The sequence below is a fragment of the Oncorhynchus kisutch genome, linkage group LG20, assembly GCF_002021735.2.
Source record: "Oncorhynchus kisutch isolate 150728-3 linkage group LG20, Okis_V2, whole genome shotgun sequence".
Classification (NCBI taxonomy): domain Eukaryota; kingdom Metazoa; phylum Chordata; class Actinopteri; order Salmoniformes; family Salmonidae; genus Oncorhynchus; species Oncorhynchus kisutch.
Genome location: NC_034193.2, coordinates 32,338,699 through 32,366,312, shown reverse-complemented (window position 1 = coordinate 32,366,312; position 27,614 = coordinate 32,338,699). Strand labels below are relative to the sequence as shown.

The 27,614-nt window shown below is 42.3% G+C and overlaps 2 protein-coding genes across 15 annotated transcripts in view; both read left to right on the top strand.

The window, feature by feature from the left end:
• Window positions 1–14,747, top strand: part of LOC109865997 (actin-binding LIM protein 1-like) — a 148,944-nt gene extending 134,197 nt beyond the window's left edge. For all 14 annotated transcript variants that reach the window (XM_020454526.2, XM_031799217.1, XM_031799222.1 and 11 more), the window contains 6 exons: window positions 4,353–4,405; window positions 4,587–4,647; window positions 4,960–4,967; window positions 5,599–5,673; window positions 13,158–13,238; window positions 13,419–14,747. In XM_020454526.2, the coding sequence (XP_020310115.1) occupies window positions 4,353–4,405; window positions 4,587–4,647; window positions 4,960–4,967; window positions 5,599–5,673; window positions 13,158–13,238; window positions 13,419–13,532 (392 nt within the window). In that variant the 3' untranslated portion in view covers window positions 13,533–14,747. The remainder of the gene's footprint in view (window positions 1–4,352; window positions 4,406–4,586; window positions 4,648–4,959; window positions 4,968–5,598; window positions 5,674–13,157; window positions 13,239–13,418) is intronic.
• A 4,541-nt stretch (window positions 14,748–19,288) lies between these two features.
• Window positions 19,289–26,465, top strand: LOC109865238 (zinc-binding protein A33-like). Its single transcript, XM_031798828.1, has 3 exons — window positions 19,289–19,368; window positions 23,343–23,485; window positions 24,487–26,465. The coding sequence occupies exons 2-3, from the start codon at window positions 23,347–23,349 to the stop codon at window positions 25,074–25,076; spliced, it is 729 nt and encodes a 242-aa protein (XP_031654688.1). The 5' UTR covers window positions 19,289–19,368; window positions 23,343–23,346; the 3' UTR covers window positions 25,077–26,465.
• The last annotated feature ends 1,149 nt before the right edge of the window (window positions 26,466–27,614 follow it).

The window sequence follows — 27,614 nt, the reverse complement described above, 5'->3', positions numbered from 1 at the left end:
AATTCCACCTTTCCAGAAACAAGTCTCTCACCGTTGCCGCTTGTTATTGGCCCCCTTCAGCCCCCAAGCTGTCTTGGACACCATATGTGAATTGATTGACCCCATCTATCTCCAGTTTCAATAAGCATTTTTCTACGGCTGGCCATGCTTTCCACCTGGCTACCCCTACCCGGGCCAACAGCTCGACACCCCCTGCAGAAACTTGTCCAATCCTGTCCGCTTCTTCTTCACCCAAATCCAGACAGCTGATGTTCTGAAAGAGCTGCAAAATTTTAGTTTACATACACCTTAGCCAAATGCATTTAAACTCATTTAAATTCCCTGTCTTAGGTCAGTTAGGATCACTTCATATTAAAAATGTTAAATGTCAGCATAATCAGAGTGATTTATTTCAGCTTTTATCGCATTCCCAGTGGGTCAGTTTACATAGACTCAATTAGTATTTGGTAGCATTGCCTCGAAATTGTTTAACTTGGGTCAAATGCTTCGGGTAGCCTTGCACAAGCTTCCCAGAATAAGTTGGGTGAATTTTGGCCCATTCCTCCTGACAGAGCCTGTGTAACTGAGTCCGATTTGTAGGCCTCCTGGCTCTCACACACTTTTTCAGTTCTACCCACAAATTTTCTATGGGATTGAGGTCAGGGCTTTGTGATGGCCACTCCAATACCCTGACTTTGTTGTCCTTAAGCCATTTTTCCAGTATGCTTGGAGTCATTGTCCATTTGCAACCAAGCTTTAACTTCCTGACTGATGTCTTGAGATGTTACTTTAGTATATCCACATAATTTTCCTTTCCTCATCTTTTTCTTTTCCCATCTATTTTGTGAAGTGCACCAGTCCCTCCTGCAGCAAAGCACCCCAACAACATGATGCTGCAACCCCTGTGGTTTATGGTTGGGATGGTGATCTTCGGCTTGCAAGCCTCTCCCTTTTTCCTCCAAACATAACGATGGTCATTATGGCCAAGCAGTTCTATTTTTGTTTCATCAGACCAGAGGACATTTCTCAAGTACAATCTTTGTCCCCATGTGCAGTTGCAAACCCTAGTCTGGCTTTTTCATGGCGGTTTTGGAGCAGTGGCTGCTTCCTTGCTAAGTGTCGATATAGGACTCGTTTTACTGTGGATATAGATACTGTTGTACCTGTTTCTTCCAGCATCTTCACAAGGTCCTTTGCTGTTCTGGGATGGATTTGCACTTTTCGCACCAAAGTACATTCATCTCTAGGAGACAGAGCGCGTCTCCTTCCTGAGTGGAATGACGGCTGCGTGGTCCCATGGTGTTTATACTTGCGTACTATTATTTGTACAGATGAACGTGGTACCTTTAGGCATTTGGAAATTGTTCCCAAGGATGAACCAGACTTGTGGAGGTCTACAATTTTTTTCTGAGGTCTTGGCTGATTTCTTCTGATTTTCCCATGACGTCAAGCAAAGAGGCACTGAGTTTGAAGGTAGGCCTTGAAATACATCCACAGGTACACCTCCAATTGACTCAAATGATGTCAATTAGCCTATCACAAGCTTCTAAAGCCATCACATCAAGCTGTTTAAAGGCACAGTCAACTTTAGTGTAAGTAACTTCTGACCCACTGGAATTGTGATACAGTGAAATAATCACTGTAAACAATTGTTTGAAAAATTACTTGTGTCTTGCACAAAGTAGATGTCCTAACCGACCAAAACTATAGTTTGTTAAGAACAGATTTGTGGAGTGGTTGAAAAACGAGTTTTAATGACTCCAACCTAAGTGTATGCAAACTTCTGACTTCAACTGTATATCTACCCTGCCTTTCTAAAATCTTCAAAAACCAAGTTAATAAACAGATCTCCAACCATTTAGAATCCCAATGTACCTTCTCCACTATGCAATCTGGTTTCTGAGCTGGTCATGGGCCCACCTCAGCCACGGTCAACGTCCTAAATGATATAACTGCCTTTGATAAAAGACAGTACTGTGCAGCCATCTTCATCGACCTGGCCAAGCCTCTCATCTCTGTCAATCACTGCATTCTTATCGGCAGACTCAATAGCCTTGGTTCCTCAAATGACTGCCTCGCCTGGTTCACCAACTACTTCTCAGACAGAGTTCAGTGAGTCAAATCGGAGGGCCTGTTGTCCGGACCTCTGGCAGTCTCTATGTGCCACAGAGTTCAATTCTCGGGCCGACTCTTTTCTCTGTATATAGCAATGATGTCGCTCTTGCTGCTGGTGATTCTCTGATCCACCTCTACGGAGATGACACCATTCTGTATACATTTGGCCCTTCTTTGGACACTGGTAACAAACCTCCAAACGAGCTTCAATGCCATACAACACCTCTTCCATGGCCTCCAACTGCATTTAAATGCTAGTAAAACTAAATGCATGCTCTTCAACTGATTGTTGCCCGACTAGCATCACTACTCTGGACGGTTCTGACCTAGAATGTGGCAAACTACAAATATCTAGGTGTCTGTCTAGACTGTAAGCTCTCCTTCCAGACTCACATTAAGCATCTCCAATCCAAAATTAAATCTAGAATCGGCTTCCTATTTTGCAAACAAAGCCTCCTTCACTCATGCTGCCAAATACACCCTCGTAAAACTGACTATTCTACCGATCCTTGACTTCGGCGATGTAATTTACAAAATAGCCTCCAACACTCTACTCAGTAAATTGGATGCAGTCTATCACAGTGCCATCCGTTTTATCACCAAAGCCCCATATACTACCCACCACTGCGACCTGTATGCTCTCGTTGGCTGGCCCTCACTACATATTCATCATCACCAAACCCATTGGCTCCAGGTCATCTTTCAGTCTTTGCTAGGTAAAGCCCTGCCTTATCTCAGCTCACTGGTCACCATAGCAACACCCACCCATAGCACTCGCTCCAGCAACACCCACCCGTAGCACTCGCTCCAGCAGGTATATTTCACAGGTCATCCCCAAAGCCAACACTTCCTTTGACCGCCTTTCCTTCCAGTTCTCTGCTGCCAATGACTGGAACGAATTGCAAAAATCTCTGAAGCTTGAGTCTTATATCTCCCTCTAACTTTAAGCATCAGCTGTCAGAGCAGCTTACCGATAACTCTATCTGTACACAGCCAATCTGTAAATGGCACTCCCGACTACCTCATCCCCATATTATGTATCCTCTTGCGCTTTTGCACCCCAGTATCTCTACTTGCACATCTCACTCCAGTGTTAATTTTAAATTGTAACTATTTCACCTCTATGGCCTATTTATTGCCTTACCTCCCTGCTCTTCTTCATTTGAACACATTGTACATAGATTTTTCTATTGTGTTATTGACTATGTTGTTTTTGTCCCTTTGCTTTATCTTGGCCAGGTCGCAGTTGTAAATGAGAACTTGTTCTCAACTGGCCTACCTGGTTAAATAAAGGTGAAATGTAAATAAATTGTTATCCAGCCTATTACCTTAAGATTACCAAAACAGCAGATCATATTGAATGTTAAAATGAATTCAATTAACAATCTGTAAAAGATGGTCATCAGCTTCTTATCCACCCTGAAACTGCTGAGTTTCCTCAGGAAGAACAGGTGCTGATTTCCCCTCTCACAGATAGCTTCCACATTAGCCTCAACTCTGTTTGCTGTCAAGGGAAGTGCCAAAGTATTTGTATTGATCAACAATCCCCACTGGCTCACCATCAGTCTGCATTGGTGTCAGGAAGCTCCTCCGGAAATCAATAGCGATATCATTGGTTTTCTTGACATTAAGTTCTTAAAAGGAGCGGTCACCCCATCCAACATACTCCACCACTGGGCCATGACTCACCTCTTCATTCGGTAAAAGACTCCCAATAACTGAGTCATCTGCAAACGTAATGGTATGCCTAGAGTCGTGATCATCAGTGCACAATACAAACAACAGAGGGAAAAGACATACCCCCAGGAGGATACTGTGCCAGATAGGGAACCGTTGACTCTCACCCTTTGAGTTTGGTTGGTTAAAGTCAATCAACCAGCTGACTACTCTACTGTATGTTAAAATCAAGATCAAAATTGGACAAAAGCCTCTGCTTAGCGGTTGTATACAATTAACTTCAGAAGAGAGGTCAACAGATAGTAGTTTGGCATGGGTCTTACTTCCCTCAAGATGTTTAAGGACGTAGTTAAGAATACCCACCTCTATTAACATAATAAACACAAATGTTTTGGTTTTCCGCCGCAAAACGTTTTGAAACCTTTTGATATGGTGTGCACCAATACATAATATCCTGGTCAGATCCAACCTCAAAAGCAACCCTATCAAATAAACAGCATGAACCATTCAAACTATTGGACAGCCTAATCGTTCTTAGATGTTTCATCGAAATTATGCTTACTTTAGTTTCAACTTTTCAGATAATTCCAAAACCTCATCGCTGCCTGGTTATGGACGGAATGGATTACACAGGGTAAGATCAGATGCTTCACATATCAGATATCACAACTATTTATTCACTCCAACATTAAAATCGAACTTATTGATTAATGTGGATGGTTTCCCCTTATAGGCTTTGATTGACAAAGTGTTGTTGATCATATTGTTCATAGACGCATGTGATCGCTGTTACAATACTGTCTCTGCCCATACAGCCTCAGTCCGCAGATTTCACTCCTTACAACAGCCATGGCAACATGTGTGGGGGAGGAAGAGGTGAGTGTTGCTCAACAAATACAGCTGTGGTTGTGTTCACAGCTACTTCTACATACAATTTCAATATTCTTAAAACTACAATCTAGAAATTAGTTTTTCAGCAAAATGACACTACTTTTGGTATACATTTGAGGATTGGGGCTTGGCAAATGTAACCCCTTCCAGATTGTACCTTTAACTGATAATACATTGTAAATAAGCGACCCAATTATTGAACAGTCAGATTTGGAAATAATGGAGTATATCTTTCAGATTTAAATAGTACAGGAAAATCTAACTGAGTCTCATTTTCTGTCCCATGTTGTCTTGCAGAGTTGCAGGTATGTTGCTCATTTGCTTATCCACAAATATCTTTCATTATGCAATTTCATTTTGCATGCGTTTGCTCACTCTATACCTAGGGTCGCAAACTTCATGTTATCCTGAATGTCAACCCACTCCTGCTAAATGCCTGCATCACTATTAGCTATCCCAAACTGTAGTGAATGCATTGCAGTGACCCTGTATGTTCTTGTCAAGGAACACATACAACATTGCTCAGACATGTTCAGTCTCACTGTGACTAGATGGAACCACTGTACTGTACATGCAACGTAGAATGATCTTTGTATCATTGCCTGTTTTATTGTCACTAAATGTCTCATTTATTTACATATTCAATTTTAAACTGTAACAGTCCTCTTCAGTGTGAGGTCGAGGTGTCACAAGTGTAGGTAACCTAAGATGCTATTGATAGTAATTGTATTAAAAGAATGCCAATCTTTGAGTGCCATGACCTATTACTGAAAGACAAAAGTACTGCAGTGACCATAAGTACCAGTATGCTGCTATATATATGATAGGAATAAGATACGGTAGCTGGGATAGTAGTAGATAGCGATGGTAGATATATCTCAGTTCCATACCACTATATTACATGTGTGTGTGTGTACTGTATGTTCTATCCTGTAGCACATTAGGGATGGCAGTGCTGCAGTAACAAGAATGGACAGGGGAGTGTCTATGCCTAATATGTTGGAAACAAAAGCAAGTATCTTTTATTTTTTCATATAATTTCTTTATAAAGATTTTTAATTTACCTGATGTATGTGCCCTATCCTTATTAGTATATTTGACTGACATTCCAAGTTTTTTTTAATTTATACTTTACTACAAAAATGTGTACGCTACAAAAACAAATATGCTGAGTCAGTAAAGAGAGCTTCAAGTGAGCTTGGCACATCGGAGCCACCGCAAACATTGGGTGATATAATAGAAGGAATAGTGAGGTAAACCTTGGCACCGATAACAGGAGGTACAGTTGAAGTCGGAAGTTTACATACACCTTAGCCAAATACTTTTAAACTCAGTTTTTCACAATTCCTGACATTTAATCAGAGTAAAAATCCCTGTTTTAGGTCAGTTAGGATCACCACTTTATATTAAGAATGTGAAATGGCAGAATAATAGTGGAGAATGATTTATTTCAGCTTTTATTTCTTTCAACACATTCCGAGTGGGTCAGAAGTTTACATACACTCAATATGTATTTGGTAGCATTGCCTTTAAATTGCTTAATTGGGTTAAATGTTTTGGTAAGCCTTCCACAAGCTCCCCACAATAAGTTGGGTGAATTTTGGCTCATTCCTCCTGACAGAGCTGGTGTAACTGAGCCAGGTTTGTAGGGCTCCTTGCTCGCACACACTTTTTCTTCCCACAAATTGTGATGGCTTTGATGGCCACTCCAATATCTTGACTTTGTTGTCCATTTTGCCACAACTTTGGAAGTATTGTTAGGGGTCATTGTCCATTTGGAAGACCCATTTGCGACCAAGCTTTAACTTCCTGACTGATGTCTTGAGATGTTGCTTCAATATACAGTGGGGCAAAAAAGTATTTAGTCAGCCACCAATTGTGCAAGTTCTCCCACTTAAAAAGATGAGAGAGGCCTGTAATTTTCATCATAGGTACACTTCAACTATGACAGACAAAATGAGAAAGAAAAATCCAGAAAATCACATTGTAGGATTTTTAATGAATTTATTTGCAAATTATGGTGGAAAATAAGTATTTGGTCAATAACAAAAGTTTATCTCAATACTTTGTTATATACCCTTTGTTGGCAATGACAGAGGTCAAACGTTTTCTGTCAGTCTTAACAAGGTTTTCACACATTCCTCCATGCAGATCTCCTCTAGAGCAGTGATGTTTTGGGGCTGTTGCTGGGCAACACGGACTTTCAACTCCCTCCAAAGATTTTCTATGGGGTTGAGATCTGGAGACTGGCTAGGTCACTCCAGGACCTTGAAATGCTTCTTAAGAAGCCACTCCTTCGTTGCCCGGGCGGTGTGTTTGGGATCATTGTCATGCTGAAAGACCCAGCCACGATTCATCTTCAATGCCCTTGCTGATGGAAGGAGGTTTTCACTCAAAATCCCACGATACATGGCCCCATTCAATCTTTCCTTTACACGGATCAGTCGTCCTGGTCCCTTTGCAGAAAAACAGGCCCAAAGCATGATGTTTCCAACCCCATGCTTCACAGTAGGTATGGTGTTCTTTGGATGCAACTCAGCATTCTTTGTCCTCCAAACACGACGAGCTGAGTTTTTACCAAAAAGTTATATTTTGGTTTCATCTGACCATATGACATTCTCTTCTGGATCATCCAAATGCTCTCTAGCAAACTTCAGACGGGCCTGGACATGTACTGGCTTAAGCAGGGGGACACGTCTGGCACTGCAGGATTTGAGTCCCTGGCGGCGTAGTGTGTTACTGATGATAGGCTTTGTTACTTTGGTCCCAGCTCTCTGCAGGTCATTCACTAGGTCCCCCCGTGTGGTTCTGGGATTTTTGACCCCACAGGGTGAGATCTTGCGTGGAGCCCCAGATCGAGGAAGATTATCAGTGGTCTTGTATGTCTTCCATTTCCTAATAATTGCTCCCACAGTCTTCCCAGCCTGGTGCAGGTCTGGTGTCCTTTGACAGCTCTTTGGTCTTGGCCATAGTGGAGTTTGGAGTGTGACTGTTTAAGGTTGTGGACAGGTGTCTTTTATACTGATAACAAGTTCAAACAGGTGCCATTAATACAGGTAACGAGTGGAGGACAGAGGAGCCTCTTAAAGAAGAAGTTACAGGTCTGTGAGGGCCAGAAATCTCGCTTGTTTGTAGGTGAACAAATACTTATTTTCCACCATAATTTGCAAATAAATTCATAAAAAATCCTACAATGTGATTTTCTGGATTTGTTTTTCTTCATTTTGTAGATATACAAAATAGATGAAGTGTACCTATGATGAAAATGACAGGCCTCTCTCATCTTTTTAAGTGGGAGAACTTGCACAATTGGTGGCTGACTAAATACTTTTTTGCCCCACTGTAACCACATAATTTTCCTACCTCATGAAGCCATCTATTTTGAAGTGCACTAGTCCCTCCTGCAGCAAAGCACCCCCACAACATGATGCTGCCACCCCCAAGCTTCATAGTTGGGATGGTGTTCTTTGGCTTGCAAAACTCCCCCCTTTTCCTCCAAACATAAGGATGGTCATTATGGCCAAACAGTTATATTTTTGTTTCATCAGACCAGAGGACATTTCTCCAAAAAGTATGATCTTTGTCCCCATGTGCAGTTGCTAACCGTAGTCTGGCTTTTTATGATGGTTTTGGAGCAGTGGCTTCTTCCTTGCTGAGTGGCCTTTCAGTTTATGTCAATATAGGACTCGTTTTATTGTGGATATAGATACTGTTGTACCTGTTTCTTCCAGCATCTTCACAAGGTCCTTTGCTGTTCTGGGATGGATTTGCACGTTTCTCACCAAAGTACGTTCATCTCTAGGAGACAGAACACGTCTCCTTACTGAGCGGTATGACGGCTACATGGTCCCATGGTGTTTATACTTGCGTACTATTGTTTGTACAGATGAATATGGTACCTTCAGGCATTTGGAAATTGCTCCCAAGGATGAACCAGACTTTTGGAGGTCTACAATTTTTTTTCTGAGGTCTTGGCTGATTTTCTTTTGATTTTCCCATGATGTCAATCAAAGAGGCACTGGGTTTGAAGGTAGGCCTTGAAATACATCCACAGGTACACCTCCAATTGACTCAGGCTAATTGACATCATTTGTCAGAAGCTTCTAAAGCCATGACATTTTCTGGAATTTTCCAAGCTGTTTAAAACCTCTCGAGGATAGGCGTCCCGCCAGTGGGACAACTTCCAGTGAAATTGGAAGATATTATGAATATTAAACATCTAGGTATGTACAAGTGTCTTATGTCAGTTAAAATCTTAAATTCTTGTTAATCTAACGGAATTGTCAGAATTATAATAGGCTTTACAGCGAAGGCATGCTATTGTTTGAGGACTGCGCCCACATCAAAATTGTTTTCAACCAGCACAGGCTTCGTAAAATCACAAATAGCAACTAAATATTCACTTACTTTTTGAAAATCTTCCTTTGATTTGCAATCCCAAGGGTCCCAGCTACATCATGCATGGTCGTTTTGATAGATAAAATATTTTTTATGCCAAAAAGTCAGTTTAGTTGGCGCCATCGTTTTGAGTAGTCCACTCGTTCAACATGCAGAGAAAGGAATACAAAAAGCTACCCCTAAACTTTGTTAATACAAGTCAAAATACATTTCTATTTAATCCTCAGGTACCCTAAAATGTAATTTAACTATAATATTTCATACCGGAAAGAAGTTTGTTCAATCGAAAAGTAAAATTAGCAAGTGCGCGTCCTCTGTCGTGCGCACACAGACTGATTTCCAACTCTGACTCCCAGTACCAAAACTCAAAATTCTTCCTTGTTTGGGAAGAAACAAGCCTGAAAGCTTGAACAAAGACTGTTGACATCTGCAATCTGGGAGCTGGAATTTCGTAGGACCCATAACTTTCCATTGAAAGAGCATGGCTCTCAAAAAAAATCCTGGTTGGGGTTTCTTTTGATTTCCTCCTACCATATCAATTGTGTTTTAGTCTCATGCATTATTTTAACATTTCTACAAACTTCAAAGTGTTTCCTATCCAATGGTACCAATTATATGCAGTTCTTGGCTTCTGGGCCTGAGTAACAGGCAGTTTACTTTGGGCACGTCAGTCAGACAGGAACTGGACAAAAATAGACCCTAGCCTGAAGAAGTTTAAAGGCACACTCATTGTATGTAAACTTCTGACCCACCGCAATTATGACACAGTGAAATAATCTGTCTGTAAACAATTGTTGGAAAAATTACTTGTGTCATGCACAAAGTAGATGTCCTAACCGACTTGCCAAAACTACAGTTTGTTAACAAGAAATTTGTGGAGTGGTTGAAAAACGAGTTTTAATGACTCCAACCTAAGTGTATGTAAACTTCCAACTTCAACTGTATATGATTGGTGTCTCATATCACCACTAACTACCTACAGTATGCAGCTGGTAGTCAGTCCCTTCATGGTTCCTGTAACCAAAGGCAGCCCCTCTAAAGTACTAAATCTCCCATGAGGCTATGGCTGTGCTGCAGTCTAGACAGGGGCTAGTGAGTCAACTCTCGCTTAGCATGCCGGCTTCTCCATGCTCATTCGCACATGGCTTCAATACAGACTGTATGTAACATACAGTGGAAAATCCAATACCAAATGTGTCTTTGATACAACTTAATGAAAGAGAGACACCTTCATTGTTGGATTTTCATGACTGGTTTGACTACTATGAGTTGATCAGATAGAGGGCGGGGAAAAAAGCACAAATCACTCCCCTGGTTGCTTATTAGAGCATTTCAATAAGATCTTGCAAAACTCTTCCTCTAAAATTTCAATCAATCTCATCTAGGTGTGTTTGTGTACTGGGCCTAACGTACGTTTGCTGTAAAGCCCACAGTATAGCTGCTTCCCATGACTCGATGTATGACTTGACAATTTCATTTTAACAAATTGTTTAACACGTACTGTATCTATTTTGTAACTTAACATTATTTTAGGGCCACAGTTCTTTGAAAATGTCGATCTGTAAGCCTAATCTTGTCTGGTCAGATATTCCAACATATTCACATTTTAACTGATATTCACCCCCCCCCCCCCTTGCCCTCAGAACAGCCTCAATTCGTCAGGGCATGGACTATACAAGGTGTCAAATGCGTTCCACAGGGATGCTCGCTCATGTTTACTCCAATGCTTCCCACAGTTGTGTCAAGTTGGCTGGATATCCTTTGGTGGTGGACCATTCTTGATACACACGGGAAACTGTTGAGCATGAAAAACCCAGCGGCGTTACAGTTCTTGACACAAACCGGTGCACCTGGCACCTACTATAACCCATTCAAAGACACTTAAATATGTTGTCTTACCATTCACCCTCTGAATGGCACACATACACAACCCATGTCTCAATTGTCTCAAGGCTTAAATACTTCTCTAACCTGTCTCATCCCCTTCATCTACACTGAAGGGGATTTAACAAGTGACCATCAATAATGGATCATAGCTTTCACCTGGATTCCCATGTTCAGTCTATATCATGGAAAGAACAGGTGTTCTGAATGTTTTGTACACTCATTGTAGATGTTTTGGTAATAATGAGCGCAGTAATGCACGTACCTACACAACGATACTGGCATCATGCACCTCCCCACCAACTGATAACCCTTATAGTTGAGTTCCCAGGGTCTATAGCCCCATCAGCCCTCACTCACAATCTCCTGTCACACTTGTTGTCCCTACCCAGTGTTCCCCTGTCTCAGTCAAGACTATCAGTTTTGAACATGCTATAACTGTAAAAACGATGCCCTGTCCAATCAAACTTGGATACCTGGTTTCCGTGGGATCTCAAATATGATAATGCGTTGTCTGCAGCGATGAATGTGTGGATTCATGTACTCAATAAAATAATTACAGCATAAGTATTCTTTCTTTCCCCTTTTTGGATATACAGTGTATTCAGAAAATATTAAGACCCAATGACTTTTTCAAACTTTTGTTAAGTTACAGCCTTATTGTAAAATGTATTAAAAAATTTTTTTTTTGCCTCTCATCAATCTACGGACAATACCTTGTAATGACGAAGCAAAAACAGTTTTTTTGGCACTGATTACAGCCTCGGGTCTTCTTGGGAATGATGCTACAAGCTTGGCACACCTGTATTTGGGGACTTTCTCCCGTTCTTCTCTGCAGATCATCTCAAGCTCTGAGATTGGATGGGGAGCGTCGCTGTACAGCTATTTTCAGGTCTCTCCAGAGATGTTCGATCGGGTTCAATTCCGGGCTCTGGCTGGGCCACTCAAGCACATTCAGAAGCCACTCCTGCGTTGTCTTGGCTGTGTGCTTAGGGTCGTTGTCCTGTTGGAAGGTGAATCTTCGTCCCAGTCTGAGGTCCTGAGCGCTCTGGAGCAGGTTTTCATCAAGGATCTCTCTGTACTTTACTCCATTTCTTTGCCTCAATCCTGACTAGTCTCCAAGTCCCTGGCGCTGAAAAACATCCCCACAGCATGATACTGCCACCACCATTCTTCACCGTAGGGATGGTGACAGGTTTCCTCCAGACGTGACGCTTTATATTCAGCCCAAAGAATTCAATCTTGGTTTCATCAGACCAGAGAATCTTGTTTCTCATGGTCAGAGTCCTTTAGGTGCCTTTTGGCAAGCTTCAAGCGGGCTGTCATGTGCCATTTACTGAGGAGTGGCTTTTGTCTGGCCACTCTACCACAAAGGCCTGATTGGTGGAGTGCTGCAGAGATGGTTGTCCTTCTGGAAGGCTCTCCCATTTTCAGAGAGGAACTCTTGAGCTCTGTCAGAGAGACCATAGGGTTCTTGGTCGCCTCCCTGACCAAAGCCCTTCTCTCCCAATTGCTCAGTTTGCAGGGTGCTCAGCTCTCGGAAAGGTCTTGGTGGTTCCAAACTTCTTCCATTTAAGAATGATGGATGCCACTGTGTTCTTGGGGACCTTCAATGCTCCATAAATGTTTTGGTACCCTTCCCCAGATCTGTGCCTCGACACAATCCTGTTTCTGAGCTCTACGGACAATTCCTTCGACCTCATGGCTTGGTTTTTGCTCTGACATGCACTGTCAACTGTGGGACCTTATATAGACAGGTGTGTGCCTTCCAAATCATGTCCAATCAATTGAATTTACCACAGGTGGACTCCAAGTTGTAGAAACATCTCAAGGATGATCAATGAGCTCAATTTTGAGTCTCATAGCAAAGGTTCTGAATACTTATGTAAATAAGGTATTTATGTTTTTATTTTTAATAAATGTGCAAGCATTTAAAAAATTTGGGGGGGATTTATGGGGTATTTTGTGTGTAGATTGATGTGGAAAATGTTTTATTTAATCCATTTTAGAATAAGGCTCTAACAAAATGTGGAAAAAGTCAAAGGGTCAGAATACTTTCCGAATGCACTGTATCTTAAAACCTAGTATCCAGGTTTGATTGAATTGGGTCCTCAGTCCGTTTTGATGGCCCAAGGGTCCATCTTTCAACAATCTCCTTTTGAAGCTTAATTCAGTATTGACATCCTTTACTGATGAGTGTCTCCCTTTTGAAGGTTGTACCATATGAAATGCTCATGATAACCAGTAGAGGGCGAGCTAAACTGCCCAGGGAGGTGGACAGAACAAGACTGGAGGTATCATTTGATTTCTGCATGTGTGTGCATGAATGCTACACAAATACTTAGCAAGGAAAGTACAGAATCCATAGATCCATATAGCTTCTTGAGTTTTTCAATGACCATATAGGAGCGGAAATGTTAACCACAACATCCCCCTTCCCCTCCTTCTTTTCTCAACCTCTCTTCTCACTCTAGCGCCACTTAGTCCCAGAAACGTTCTTTGACATCTTTGGGATGGAGATCCAGGAGTTTGACAGGCTTCCACTGTGGAAACGCAACAACATGAAAAAGAAGGCCAATCTCTTCTAGCAGTCAGAGCAGAATGCACTCATCCCATCCTCTCAGATAGCACTCTACTTTAACACTGTAATATAGATGTAAGGTTTGTTTAGATTTTTGTCAACCTTTTTTTCTGACATGTTCAAGAAGGCAATGGACTCTTCTTTCTTTTTTCACGATGCCTCCTCTGCAGACTGAATACATGATATGATTACTAATAGATACATTTGAAATGCTACAAGGAAAGAAAATAAAACAATTTCTTCCATGTTCAAAAAATTAGAAAGAATTATGAATTAAGTCATGTTCTTTTTGATTGCTGCGCTTGTTTTAATTTCTGGCTTTGCTTTGAATGGAACTGCTTTCCTTGACCTGCTTGTTTCCTCATATTTGTTGCTGTTGATTCCTGTGGAACTTTGTTAGTAGAATTTCATGGCACCATATGAAACATGCTGTTCACATGCAAAAATTGAATGTCTGTCAGCTTCACATGTCAATGGTCAGTTTGCCCTCATTAGGGCTATCAAGTCAAATCAAATGGCTGTCTTCATCATGGGAAATATTGGGTCTTGCCATTTCTTTATGGCCCTAGTACATACCAGCAAGCCTAAGCTCCTAACTATGTTACTCTCACTGGCATCAGAGTCTGGAAAAGCTGCTATTCAAAACAATATAATGCGGTTTACGTATAGATCCGGGTTATATTCTTTAGGGCATGAAACGGAAAACATTTTAAACTGCTTTTCAACAGAAAACGGAAATGAGCCTTCGTTATTGGACGAGTCCAAGTAGTCCCTCCCTGTTTCAGTCTGTTTTCTTTGGTTTGATGCCAAATGAGTTCGACTCAGTTTCGCCTCTCAGGCTCCCATTGGAGTAGCAATTCCTATTTTACTAACAAACACATTAAATGTAAAAAATTTAAATGAAATACTATTTGAAATGACTGTTTTATAAATGAAACCCACACTGCCATTTGTTGTACTAAAATATAAGCAAAAAATAAAGCTTTAAATCACTGTGTATGTTAATCTCGGCTACTCCAAAGGTATCGCCTGTATTAGTTTACCTGTTCTCCTCTCAGCTATTAAACTATAATAAACACTGTGGTTCATATATGTTGTTCAAGGAACTACAGTGTGTAATGTAATATGAGGACTCTCCTGTCAAGTTTTATGGAACAAATCAGACAGTGTGTTCCGTTGACTTCCTGGACTTTAGCCAATAAAGAGGCAGACACCCATGGAACTGTCTCTTTCTCTCTCAAACACACACATACTGATACACAAACACCCAGGTTTATAGTAGGCCTATATTTTTTAAGTATGGTATGAATGGAGGAAATACAGTATTGCTAAATATCTATGTATCAAATTGGATAATGACTTCTGTTAGCTTATTGTTAGAATTAACTGAATTCCAACTGGTTATCAGGACAGACATGAATGCCATTCTGGATATGCGGGACAAATCTAATAAGACCAACTACAATCCAAAGGCAACCAAGGCTCTCCAACATATGCTCTCTGATTACAACCCTTGATGCCTGGCGAGCTCATATCCCTGAAGCAAAAGAGCACACTTTCTATTCAAACAGGCACAAAACATTCTCCCAAATCGATTACGTACTAGAATCTACTCTATTTTCTTTCATCAAGAAAATAGAAATTCGACATATGAGTCTATCTGATCATCATGCTTCTGACAGATACAAATGTCATAATTTCCTAAAATAACCACAAGATGGCACTTTAACGCTTCCTTAGTACAAAATCCTACGTTTTGTACAATTTGAATTTATAATGATTAAACAAAAATGTAATCTGATTTTTATGGGACGCCATTAAAGGTTTTTAAAAAAACAATGCAACTGCATTTGCTTCTGGGTGGAATAAATCATAAAGAAGATAACAGAATTGGAAAAGTTGTCAACAAACACTTTTTTCAGACGAGGTAACAACTACTCTCTTCAAAGTCAGAAGAGAACTAAAATATATAACTAAATCTATTGACAAGACAGAGAGGAGAATTTGCCATCCTTCGGGTTAGACTTAACCATTACTTCCATGGTAATCGACCCAGTCGTCTATTGGCTAACAAGTTTTTCATTAATGATCAATTAGTGAAAATTGCAACTGTTGAATCCAAATTAATCAACCAAAAATTATCCAGTTTCTATAAAGAATTGTACACCTCTGATTGTAAATCAAACACCAAGCCAGATCAAGTCCTTTTTAAAAGATATCTCCTCTTCTCGCAACTGAGGAAGCCGGCTTGCTGGGAGCCTAAATCTCTCTACATAAACTCAAAAGGTCATTGGATAACATGAATAAAGGTAAATCACCTGGTTCCTCCTGAGGTCTATTTAAAAATGTGGAACCAATTACGTCGTTCTTGCAATGATTAACACAGCCGTTCACCAAGGTTCATTTTGGAAGGGATGTAAATGCAGGACTAATTTTGCAAAAAATTTTAGAAGGTAAATACCATTCAGTGCTCTCATTATCACCCTCTTTCTTTGATAAACACAGATATTAAACTATTTTCTAATACATATTTTACATGCTTCATCAGAAACCAAAGCTCCTTGGGCACTTCTATCTCTCGATGCAGAAAAAGCTTTTGATAGACTAGAATTGTCATATCTTTGGCTGGTTTTGTGACATGGTACTTGGCTCTGTTTTCATTAATATGATTCAAATACTACAGTATATGCCAATCCCTCAGCCATAGTAATAACAGGCAATACCGGCTCTGTTCTGTTCAGAATAACTAGAAGTAACAGGCAAGGTGATCTCACCTCATCAAAACTATGAAATACCACATAGGGAATCATGTAGTAACCAAAAAAGTGTTAAACAAATCAAAATATATTTTATATGAGATTCTTCAAAGTAACCACCCTTTGCCTTGATGACAGCTATGCACACTTGGCATTCTCTCAACCAGCTTCATGCAGTAGTCATCTGGAATGCATTTCAATTAATTAACAGGTGTGCCTTGTTAAAAGTTAATTTGTGGAATTTCTTTCCTATTTAATGCGTTTGAGCCAGTTGTGTTGTCACAAGGTAGGGGTGGTATACAGAAGATACCCCTATTTGGTAAAAGATGAAATCCATATTATGGCAAGAACAGCTCAAATAAGCAAAGAAAAAACGACAGTCCATCATTACATTGGGACATGATGGTCAGTCAATCCTGAAAATTTCAAGAACTTTGAAAGTGCAGTCACAAAAACCATCAAGTGCTATGATGAAACTGGCTCTCATGAGGACTGCCACGGGAAGGAAGACCCAGAGTTACCTCTGCTGCAGAGTATAAGTTCATTTGAGTTAACTGCACCTCAGATTGCAGCCCAAATAAATGCATCTCAACACATCTCAACATCAACTGTTCAGAGGAGACTGCGTGAATCAGGCCTTCATGATCAAATTGCTGAAAAATAAACACTACAAAAGGACACCAATAAGAAGAAGAGACTTGCTTGGGCCAAGAAACACGAGCAATGGACATTCGACAGGTGTAAATCTGTCCTTTAGTCTTAACCAGCATGGATACCACAGCATTCTGCAGTGATATGCCATCCCATCTGGTTTGCGCTTAGTGTGACTATCATTTGTTTTTCAACAGGAGAATGACCTAAAACACACCTCCAGACTGTGTAAGGGCTATATGACCAAGAGTGCTGCATCAGATGACCTTTCCTCCACAATCACCCAACCTCAACCCAATTTTTTATTTTACCTTTATTTAACTAGGCAAGTCAGTTAAGAACAATTTCTTATTTTTAATGACAGCCTAGGAACAGGGGCAGAACAAGAGCTTTTTACCCTGTCAGCTCAGGGATTTGATCTTGCAACCTTTTGGTTACTAGGCCAACACTCTAACCACTAGGCTACCTGCCGCCCACATTGAGATGGTTTGGTTATGAGTTGAACCGCTGAGTGAAGGAAAAGCAGCCAACACGTGCTCAGCATATGTGGGAACTCCTTCAAGACTGTTGGAAAAGCATTCCAGGTGAAGCTGGTTGGGAAAATGCCAAGGCTGTGCAAAGCTGTAATCCAGGCAAAGGGTGGCCAATTTGAAGAATCTGAAATATAAAATATGTTTTTTTAACACTTTTGGTTACTACATAATTCCATGTTTTATTTCATAGTTTTGATGTCTCACTATTATTCTACATGTAAAAAATAGTAAAAAATAAAGAAAAACCCTTGAATGAATGAGTAGGTGTGTCCCAACTTTTGACTTGTGCTGGGTATATATATAAATATACCTATTTTTTAATATTTTTATGTTCTTTGCTTTCAGGCCCATGTGGAAGGGGTGGTATGGGGATGGTTTTCTTTTCCTGTTGATACAGAATTTATTATCACTTAAACTCTGTATGTATTTCTTACTGGGGTTGTTTTCTTCTTCTTTTGAGTGGCAGCCTACAGGTACATAATGGGGTGGCAGGTAGCCTAGTGGTTAGGACAGTAAATCAAAAGTTTGCTGAATCAAATCCTTAAGTTGACAAGGTAAAAATCTGTCGTTCTACCCCTGAGCAAGTCAGTTAACCCACTGTTCCCCAGGTGCCGACAATATGGATGTCGATTAAGGCAGCCCCCCGCACCTCTCTGATTCAGAGGGATTGGTTTAAATGTGGAAGACACATTTCAGTTGTACAACTGACTCGAAAAACCCCCTTTCCCTAATGGATAATGTACCTGTGGAGTCAAGGTGAATACTTTCTAGGGGAGAATGAAGGGCTCCATTGACATAACCATATAAATATAAAGAAAGGATAATCCCCTCAGACCACAGCAATTTGACTGCACACTCATGGGTACACCCAATATGGCTCATTGAATGGGCCATCCCTGTATTTCTAAGGACACAACCCTACCCACTATACTCTAGTACCTGAGCTTGTGAAACTAGAAGCGTGGTATTGTTAAAGAGTGCCAGGTAGTCTATATTGATTTAAGACTCATTGACACAGGACTAGAAGTCTTTGGTTTATTACAACTTCCCTTTGCAATTTCGTCAGCTTTTCTTCATTGGTATAACTGATAATCTCACTTAGAGTAAGGCCTTGAAGATGAAGACTCAGGATCAGGTGTGTGCTACTTTTTTTTCACTCCTCAGGAGATACAGTTGAAGAACCAGGAATGTCTGAAGAGGCAAAGAGAGGCTGTGAAGCTCCGAATGAAGAAACTAAGTGCAAAGCAAACTGAAATCATTGTAAGTAAACAGCACGGGGCTTCATCTGTGTGAACAGAGGTCACAAGCATCACAATAACCTGTCAGACATATTGAATGCACACATGAGTGTTCCAGTCAAATTGAAGTGGTCTGAGGGGCTTTGGCCCTTCTAGTAATGGTATTTCTATGGTCACATCTGACATTTATATTTCTATGGCATCTATTTGTGGTGAAAAACATGCACAACATGGTAGCATATAAACTCTAAGATGTGAAATGTTGCAATGACTTTCGCATTGACTGGTTCTGTGTCCCACAACCAGAAAAAGTCCTCAGCGATGAAGGAGAGTATAAAGAAGAAGTATGAGGACATCCAGAGGGTTCTGAATGAGGACCTCAGGATAACTCTGACCCAGCTGGAGATGGAGGAGAGAGCTGCAGTCACAGCCCTGGAGGACCTGATGGAAAATAATTGTATCATCATCCAGGAGATAGAGCAGGATCTGGCCAGGCTCACCACTGAGCTGGCCCAGAAGGACATTATTCTGCCTGATACAATGGTGATTTGGCTCTTCAGTTCTATTCAACATAAACTAATTTAATGGATATTGATGCTGTTGTATTCACTATCACTGTCTTTATTTCTTCCACATCGACTCTAGGACACAGAGATAGAAGGCAGGTATGTAATTTGATCCAAATACATTTGTTGTTTCTAATACCGCATGCACATATATTTGATATAAATCATTTTATTGACAAAGATGTTTACAATCATCATTATTGATCATAAACTGTCAATAGCTATGTTTCCATTAACTTGTCCGGCGATTATCTGTCGACACGTAGAAATTTTGCATAGAAGATGGATGCGTTTCCAGCTGTGTCAATAAAAACAGTTGGATGTAGTGAAGTTACACCAACAACCAAAACACTTTTCTGCAAAAGCCTGTCAAATAAAAATGTAGTGGTTTAAATATTTCCATTACCAATTTAGGCAAATTGTGCATTAATGAATTGGCGACAGCCTGTATGCCCTCCCACCTATCTGTTTCATGTCTCAAGTAGCCTGCGAAAGCCAGCATGGACAGAATGCAATAATTGACAAATATACCTTCAAGAATTTCAGGAATTTCGTCAGGACAATCCTTTTCTTGCAAAGAAACATTATTTATATACTTGAAAAAAATGTGATTTTGCAAGCAGTTGTCACGTTCTGACCCTAGTATTTGTGTTAATTGTATTTGTGTTAGTTGTTTTGTGGGTGATTGTTTCCGTGTCTGTGTTTTACACCACAAGGTACTGTTTTCGGTTTCGGTTATTCACGTTATGTTTATTGTTTTTGTATGCAGTGTTCAGTTTATGTGTTTAAATAAATACCATGGATACTTACCACGCCGCATATTGGTCCTCCGATCCTTCTCGCCTCTCCTCTTCAGAAGAAGAGGAGGAAAGCCATTACAGAATCACCCACCAAACAAGGACCAAGTGGCGTGGGAATGAGCAGCAACAGCGGCCAAAGACACAAGACTCCTGGACGTGGGAGGAAATCCTCGACGGGAGAGGACCCTGGGAAAAACTAGGGGAGTGTCGCCGTCCCAAGGTGCAGCAGGAGAAGCAGCAGGAGCAACAGCAGCAGCAGCAAAAGCAACAGCAGGAGAAGCAACAGAAGCAGCAGAGGAAGGGGCAGCAGCAGCAAAAGCAGCAGCAGGAGAGGCAACAGCAGCAGAAGAAGCAGAAATGTCAGGATTCCTGGACATGGGATGATGTTTTGGATGGCACGGGTTGCTACACATGGGAGGAGATCCAGGCTGGTAGGGATCGCCTACCATGGGAACAGGTGGAGGCATTGAGGAGAGCAGAGGCAGCCGGAGAGAGGAGCCATCGATATGAGGGAACGCAACTGGCAAGGAAGCCCGAGAGGCAGCCCCAACATTTTCTTGGGGGGTGGCACTTCGAGCTGTCGGCGAAGCTGAGGGCTGGCTGAGTCTGAGAGGGTCGAGGAGTTATTAGACAGATTGGAGGAGAGTGAACGGATGGGAGATGAGGAGACACTCGAGGAGGTGTTAATAGAATTGGAGGAGAGCTGTTGATTTGGCGTAGTATGCAAGGCATTTGCCCTGAGGTGCGTGTCCCCAGCCCGGTACCACCAGTGCCGGCACACCGCACCAGGCTGTCTCTCCGTCCTATCAATACAGTTGCTCCCGCCTGTCCGGCGCTACCAGAGTTTCCGCCGCTCAGTCCAGAGGAGCCAGAGCCCCTCTGTCCAGCGCTGCCAGAGCCTTCCTCCTCTCCAGCGCTGTCGGAGTCTCCCGTCTGTCCAGAGCCGCCAGAGCCCCTCAGTCAAGAGGCGCCAGAGCCCCTCAGTCCAGGGGCGCCAGAGCTCCTCTGTCCAGCGCTGCCAGAGCCTTCCTCCTCTCCAGCGCTGCCGGAGTCTCCAGTCTGCCCAGCACCGCCTGAGCTGGCCGTCTGCCCAGCGCCGTCTGAGCTGCCCGTCTGCCCAGCGCCACCTGAGCTGCCCGTCTGTCCAGAGCTGCTAGAGTCTCCCGTCTGTCCAGAGCTGCTAGAGTCTTCCGTCTGTCCAGAGCTGCTAGAGTCTCCGATCTGTCCAGAGCCGCTAGAGCCACCAGTCAGCGTGGAGCCGCCAGAGCCGCCAGTCAGTGTGGAGCCGCCAGAGCCGCCAGTCAGCGTGGAGCCGCCAGAGCCGCCAGTCAGCGTGGAGCCGCCAGTCAGCGTGGAGCTGCCAGAGCCGCCAGTCAGTGTGGAGCCGCCAGAGCCGCCAGTCAGCCAGGATCTGCCAGAGCCGTCAATCAGCCAGAAGCTGCCAGAGCCACCACCAGCCTGAGCTATCTCTCAGTCCTGAGCTACCCCTCAGTCCTGAGTTATCTCTCAGTCCTGAGCTACCCCTCAGTCCTGAGTTATCTCTCAGTCCTGAGCTACCCCTCAGTCCTGAATTACCCCTCAGTCCTGAGCTACTTATCAGTCCAGAGCTACCCCTCAGTCCTGAGTTACCCCTCAGTCCTGAGCTACCTATCAGTCCTGAGCTACCCCTCAGTCCTGAGCTACCCCTCAGTCCTGAGCTACCCCTTAAGTCCAGAGGTGTCCCTTAGTCCGGTGGGCCTGTTGTTTAGGGTTCCCAGGTCAGGGTCGGAGGCAAGGGTCGCCGTTCCTAGGAGACCACAGAGGCGGGCTAAGACTATGGTGGAGTGGGGTCCACGTCCAGCGCCAGAGCCGCCACCACGGACAGATGCCCACCCAGACCCTCCCCTATAGGTTCAGGTTTTGCGGCCGGAGTCCGCACCTTGGGAGGGGGGTACTGTCACGTTCTGACCCTAGTATTTGTGTTAATTGTTTGTTTTAGTTGGTCAGGACTCGAGTTGGGTGGGCATTCTATGTTTTGTGTGTCTAGGTTGTTTTTCTGTGTTCGGCCTAGTATGGTTCTCAATCAGAGGCAGGTGTCGTTAGTTGTCTCTGATTGAGAATCATACTTAGGTAGCCTGGGTTTCACTGTTGTTTTGTGAGTGATTGTTTCCGTGTCTGTGTTTTACACCACACGGTACTGTTTTCGGTTTCGGTTATTCACGTTACGTTTATTGTTTTTGTATGGAGTGTAGAGTTTATTGTTTTTGCATGGAGTGTTCAGTTTATGTGTTTAAATAAATACCATGGACACTTACCACGCCGCATATTGGGCCTCCGATCCTTCTCGCCTCTCCTTTTCAGACGAAGAGGAGGAAAGCCATTAAAGCAGTAGACATTTAGTAAATGTGAAGTGGCGCTTTATAATTACGTATACCTTCAAAATGATTCATTCGGCAATCATCAGTTATTCGAAAAACACCGTTTCCATCATCATTTGCCGCAATAAAGTTCTACTAAAGAAAAATCCACCCCTGTTGAACAGATACAAATGTTATCAATCTTTAGAACATTTATCCTATATCTGCCATTTCCATTACACATGTCTTTTTGGGTCAATGGAAACCTGCCTACTGTTCATGTGAGAGCCACTGCAGTAAATGTCAACCTGGTCTCAGAGCATTTCATATTATTCTGTATGTATATCCGGAACATTCAATTTAGTATGATATGTTTCGAATGGCGTGGTATGTATTAATTTGTGGATGTCCAGTACCTATTTCATACGACATGTTACGAATTACAATTGTGTTATATATTACAAATTTGCAAAATGTATGATATGTTACGAATTCTAGCTAGGTGGCTAACGTTAGCTAGCTAGTTAAATTTAGCTAGGCTAGGGGTTAGGGTTAAGTTTAGGAGTTATGTGAAAGTGTTAAGGTTAGTGGAAGGGTTAGCTAAAAGGGTTAAGTTAAGGGTTAGGAGATGGGTTAGCTAACATGCAAAGTAGCTAAAAAGTAGTAAGTAGTTGACAAGTTGCTAATTAGTTAAAATGCTAAAACTGTCTGTGATGAGATTTCAAACTCTCAACCTTTCAGTTGCTAGATGTTTGCATTATACACCAACCCATCCACCCTACTTTTGTTTTTGCCTTAAGTAACCATCTGTCTTATTTAACCATACCAAACGTAACATATCATACTCATTTGATTGATTTGATTTACATTTACTACGTTACATTTAGTCTATGAGACCAGGCTTTAAATGTTGGTAATTGTCCTCTCTCTCACCCAGAGTGATGGATCTGCTGAGCAGGACAGACCCAAGCAAAGTGAACCTGGATGAGCCTAAAGCTGACCAAATTCTCACCCTCACCAACAATATGCTGCTACTCATCCACTCCCAGACCCCCATTACCAAGAGACTCATCAAGAGCTGTGAGTACCCTTAGTATTCCATGACATCTTTTCAATTTTATGATTTAAATCTCAAGATGCTATGATGTCACTAGGCAGGTTTCCATTGACACAGGTTTTTTCAACAAAAGCAATGTCGCAAAACAAATCTTTGCAACATGTGTAATGTAAACGGCAGATATAGGAGACATTTTCTAAAGATACAACATTTGTATCCATTCGACAGGGGGGATTTTTATTTTGTCTAAGTTTCTTTATTGTGACAAATAATGATTGAAACAGTTTTTCAAATAAATGATGATTGCCAAATCATTTTTAAGGTATTCGGAATACATGATGCCATCATGTAATTATAAAGATCCACTCCACATTTCATTCTAAATGTATACTGCTGTAAACTATTAAAAAATATATATGTTTCTTTGCAGGACAAGGATTGTCCTGACTTTCAATAATATCTGAATGACTTCTTCTTGCTTTTCTTGTTGGCTAGATGCAAGTTTCATGATCCAATTATTTCAGATCTACAGGAGTGCAAGGCACGGACCGTGACGATACGTTGGCACATGAGAATTATTAGAATATGTCAAATGTGGCTTTCGTGGGGGGGGGGGGATGACATCATTACATCCAGCTGTTTTTATTGACACAAGATAGTTCAATGGAAACGCACCGTAGTAGGCAATTGTTGCATCTATTTTCAATGCAATCTTTCTAAATGTAAAAAAAAAAAGTTACTGGACAGGTTAATGGAAACATAGCTAAGTACAACTGGAAGTGGAGAGATTAGGCAGGATATTTTTGTACCATGGATCCTCTACACCTAGTGGTCTATCAGAATACTGTAGAAATTCTAAAACAATTCAAAAAGTGTATTTCATCATGGATACATTTCTTATTATTCTTATTATTAAAACTGGTTATGCCTTGAACGTGGTTATGCCTTGAAACATCCAGCCAATTATAATATAGTATTTTAAATATAGTATTTTCTCATGGGAAAATTACACCTCTGTCAACAGATTCTACAGAAGTGTCCCTGGACCCAGAGACAGCGCACCCCAAGCTGGTCATCTCCCTGCACGGTGACAGTGTCACCTACACAGACACCTGGCAGGAACTACCAGAGCTCCCAGGACGCTTTGACACCACCCTCAACGTGATCAGCCTGCAGGGCTTCAGCTCTGGGCGTCACTACTGGGAGATAGATGTGGCTGGGAAGACTTACTGGGAGCTGGGCCTCACCTACCCCACCATCTCCCGCAAGGGCCGGGCCGAGGACTGCTGGCTGGGTCGCGGCTCTGACTCCTGGGCCATGGAATTCTTTGACGGGGAGTACACAGCCTGGCACGGTGGGGTGCCCCACCAGCTGCCTGTCACGAAACACTTAAGCCGTATTGGGGTCCTGTGTAGTTTCCCAGCGGGCCTAGTGTCTTTCCTGGGGGCGGACAGCATGACCCCTCTGTTCTCGTTTTGTGTGGGGGCGTTCAAGGACTGTCTCCACCTGGCATTGTGCCCAGGTCACGACCACAACGGTACGAACGCCAAACCAATTTTGATCTGTAACGCACCTCCAACTCCTAGTTCTATCCAGAATGCCCAAGAATGCTGACTCTGCTCCTTATGATACTCAAAGGGGATGATTCCCTTTTTAAGCGATTTTCTCTCAACACGTATTCTGACCTTGAACTTAGGCATGAGAATAGCACACTATTCACCTGCTTTTCTTTTTGGGTGGATATCTAATATCTAATGAAGGTGTGGCAGAGGTGTCTATAGATATGCCATATTCTCACATCGACTTAATGTCCTAATAATTCAGCCACCTTTACGCAAGAGGAAAAAGTATCTACTTAATATTTTCCGATAGAAATAACATCATTCTCCATGCAGTGTAATTTACAATTTCATGAGAGCTATTGAAAAGAGCTAGGTAAATTAGTAATCCATTTGGATAAGGGGATTGTAAATATTAATGATACTTGTTTCAGATATATTTTATCTTATAATCACTGGAGACAATTGTGAAACCAGTCATATGGCAACAAAATTAAGCATATCGATATATCAACTTTGTCACATCAAAGAGTATGAAATGTATTATGCAGAATTTTAATTGTACAGCCTTTTAACTTGCAGGGATGGGCTCTCTTGAATATCTTAATTATAGGCTACCCCAACTTTCTCTGTTTCCTATTTCTATTGTGTTAAATATTAGCCACTATCAGTATTTACAGTCAGTAGGCTTAATAACAACACATCTGCCATTCTGCCCTTGAGCAAGGCAGTTAACCCCCAACAACAATTGCTCCCCGGGTGCCGATGATGTCGTTTAAGGCATCCCACACACCTCTTGGGTTAAATGTGAAAGACACATTTCGGTTGAATGCATTCAGTTGTGCAACTGACTAGGTATCCCCTTTCCCTTGAATAACTGAATGTGGCACTTTTCAGAATGAATCAAACAAAACTTTTGTCTTTTGTGATTCACAAATGTGACCGATAGGCTCAAATCTGGCTTATGTAGCAACATTTGAAATTGCGTTTTTTACATTGGATAAAAGTAGTATAAATGGTATATCATACACTACAGTTGAGGAACAATGGGAAAGTAATCTTGCTTTGAAAGTTGATAAATTTGTAAACTCACTTTTGAGAAAATGTCCAAAAGTAGAGACAAAATGGTATATAATACACTACAGTTGAGGAACAATGGGAAAGTAATTCTGCTTTGAAAGTTGATAAACTTGTAAACTCACTTTTGAGAAAATGTCCTTGTTTTGGAACTATTACTGGAGAGCCCTTCTTTGTCAACACCCCTTCGGCATCGTTCACAACCTCTTTAGCTTTAGCCCCACCCATCTCTTTAAGGGTTGATCCAAGCTTTCTGTACTATCAACAGCAATCAAGCACCCAAGCTAACTTGCTAGTTACTTCCAGACACAAATGAGAGAACAGCTCACTCAACATTACTCGCCCTAGCAGAGCTGGTTAGGCTGTTATGTAACCAGAGCTTTGGTGACTGCAACTGTGCTGTCAGATTGTCCATTCTTCAGAGCGTTTCGCTCTCGGAGCATTCAGAGCGCACACTGGACGCTATGACCGATGAGTAGGGTTGATCAGAACGTTCTGACCTCACAGTAGTGAAGCACCCAAACTAACTGGCTAACATTGGCTGGCTTGCTATCTACTTCCAGACACATAATGAGAGAACACCCCACTCTGACCACTTATTTTGTGGTCCCAAAAAGAGACAGAGGATTTCGACCGATTCTGAACCTCAATGGGTACTTGAAGGTACTGAGGTTCCACATACTGTCCCCAGCCGTGTGTTGCAGGCTGTGTCCAGGGACCAGTGGTTTGTGACGCTGTACCTGAGGGTTGCATACTTCCATGTTCCTGTTTACCCAGCAAAGTGGCAGTACCTCCGATTCGCTTTCGAAGGGACGGTTCTTGGCACCCCTCTCCTTTGCACCCCGCACTTTCAATAAGTGTTGATTCTCAATTACTTGGACGAATGACTGATTTGTGCCTGACCCACATCGGCGGGCTGGGTATTACTGTAACCGACAAGAACAGTCGTCTGACGCCCACCCAGAGGGTGGCCTTCATTGGCATGGAGCTGGACTCAGTCCTCATGAGAGCACGCCTGTCCACCAGAAGGGTTCAGGCAATCTCACCTTGCCTCGATCACTTTTGACAGGGGCGGGTGGTATCCGCCCTAACCTGCCAACGCCTGTTGGGCTTGTTGACAGCGGCCTCATTGTTGATTCCCCTGGGCCTGCTCCATCTCCGGCCTCTTCAACAGTGGCTCAACTCCCACTGGCTGCACCCGATGCGCCACTGTCACCGCCAGCTGCGGATGACCACACAGTGTCACATGGTATTGTTGAAGTGGCGCTGTGACCCCTTTCTCTCAGGTGGGGTGGAGATGCTGAGGATGTGCTGCCTGGAGCTGGTCAGCACAGACGCCACCCAGATCGGCTAGGGGTGTGTGACCAAGGGCAGGTCGGTCAGCGGATGTTGGCTACCCCCTTGGAGCGGCAGGCACATCAATACACGAGTGCTCCGAGCTGTATTGCTGGCCCTGCAGTCTTTCCTTCCACATCTGAAGGGAAGACATGTCCTGGTGAGAACGGACAACACCATA

Bases quoted from the DNA above. Each gene is read 5' to 3' on its own strand.
- LOC109865238 (XM_031798828.1), top strand. From the start codon at position 23,347: ATGGATCTGCTGAGCAGGACAGACCCAAGCAAAGTGAACCTGGATGAG. The intron at 23,486-24,486 runs GTGAGTACCCTT...CTCTGTCAACAG, and splicing joins CAAGAGACTCATCAAGAGCT to ATTCTACAGAAGTGTCCCTG.